This window comes from Alexandromys fortis, unplaced genomic scaffold (assembly GCF_014885135.2).
Source record: "Alexandromys fortis isolate MF-2015 unplaced genomic scaffold, M_Fortis_MF-2015_v1.1 scaffold_72, whole genome shotgun sequence".
Taxonomy (NCBI): Eukaryota; Metazoa; Chordata; class Mammalia; order Rodentia; family Cricetidae; genus Alexandromys; species Alexandromys fortis.
In genome coordinates this window covers 5,722,727-5,723,679 of record NW_026067969.1, presented here as the reverse complement: position 1 = coordinate 5,723,679, position 953 = coordinate 5,722,727, and the positions used below count along the sequence as shown (strand labels likewise).

Below are 953 nucleotides of genomic sequence, written 5' to 3'. Positions count from 1 at the left end.
ACCATGTGGTTGCCGGGAATTGAACTCAGGACCTTTGGAAGAGCAGGCAATGCTCTTAACCACTGAGCCATCTCTCCAGCTCCGAGAGCCTTATTCTTGAAGATGACCTGAATTTGGTTCCTAGAATCAGGTTCACAACTGCCTATCCTTCTAGCTCCAGGAGCTCTAGCGCCCTCTTCTGGCCTCTGAGGGCTCCTGTACTCACTTGCACATGGCCAAGCACAGCCACACATACAATCAAATGAGGATCTGAGACTTGACATTCCAGCTGCCACCCTGCACTTGCTCTCATCCTTGCAACATCTTACAAAACTGTGATGGCAAATCCCACCCACAGTTATGCAGATGGAATCCCCACATGCTGGAAGAGCTCCACCAAGGTTCCTGAACCCTGTGCTATTTGTCTGCCGGGTACCTCCTACCCGAAGGGAGTAAGTGCCAAGTAACCACGGAACCCACCAGGCCTGGGGTTCGGGAAAGACATCCTCGTGGATCTGCATCATGAGGTCTCCTCCAGGCACAAACTCAGTAACAAAGCAGGCGTGGCTAGCGGTCTGGAAGCAGGCAAGGAGGGACAGCAGGAAGGGGTGCCCTGTGCGACCCACAGCCTCCAGGATCCGCTTCTCACAGTACAGGCTGCAAGGGAGGATGGGATGGATGGGATGGAACCTCCATGGGCTGTGCCCTGACACCCACCCACACAACACCTCTGGCTGGATGGGTGCTCAAAGAGCTAAGGAGTCAAGCTGGTGGTTTGCACACAGGGAAGGGTTAAACCTGCAAACTAGAGGGGCTGGAGAGATGGCTCAGTGGTTAAGAGCATTGCCTGCTCTTCCAAAGGTTCTGAGTTCAATTCCCAGTCAACCACATGGTGGCTCACAACCATCTGTAATAAGATCTGGTACCCTCTTCTGGCCTGCAGACATACACACAGACAGAATATTGTATACATA

At 52.9% G+C, this 953-nt stretch overlaps 1 protein-coding gene across 1 annotated transcript in view; it reads right to left on the bottom strand.

Moving 5' to 3' along the window:
* Pkn3 (protein kinase N3) overlaps positions 1–953 on the bottom strand; it is a 32,930-nt gene that overhangs the window by 9,749 nt on the left and 22,228 nt on the right. The window contains exon 15 of the mRNA XM_050155214.1: positions 460–636. Coding sequence (XP_050011171.1) covers positions 460–636 — 177 coding nt within the window. The remainder of the gene's footprint in view (positions 1–459; positions 637–953) is intronic.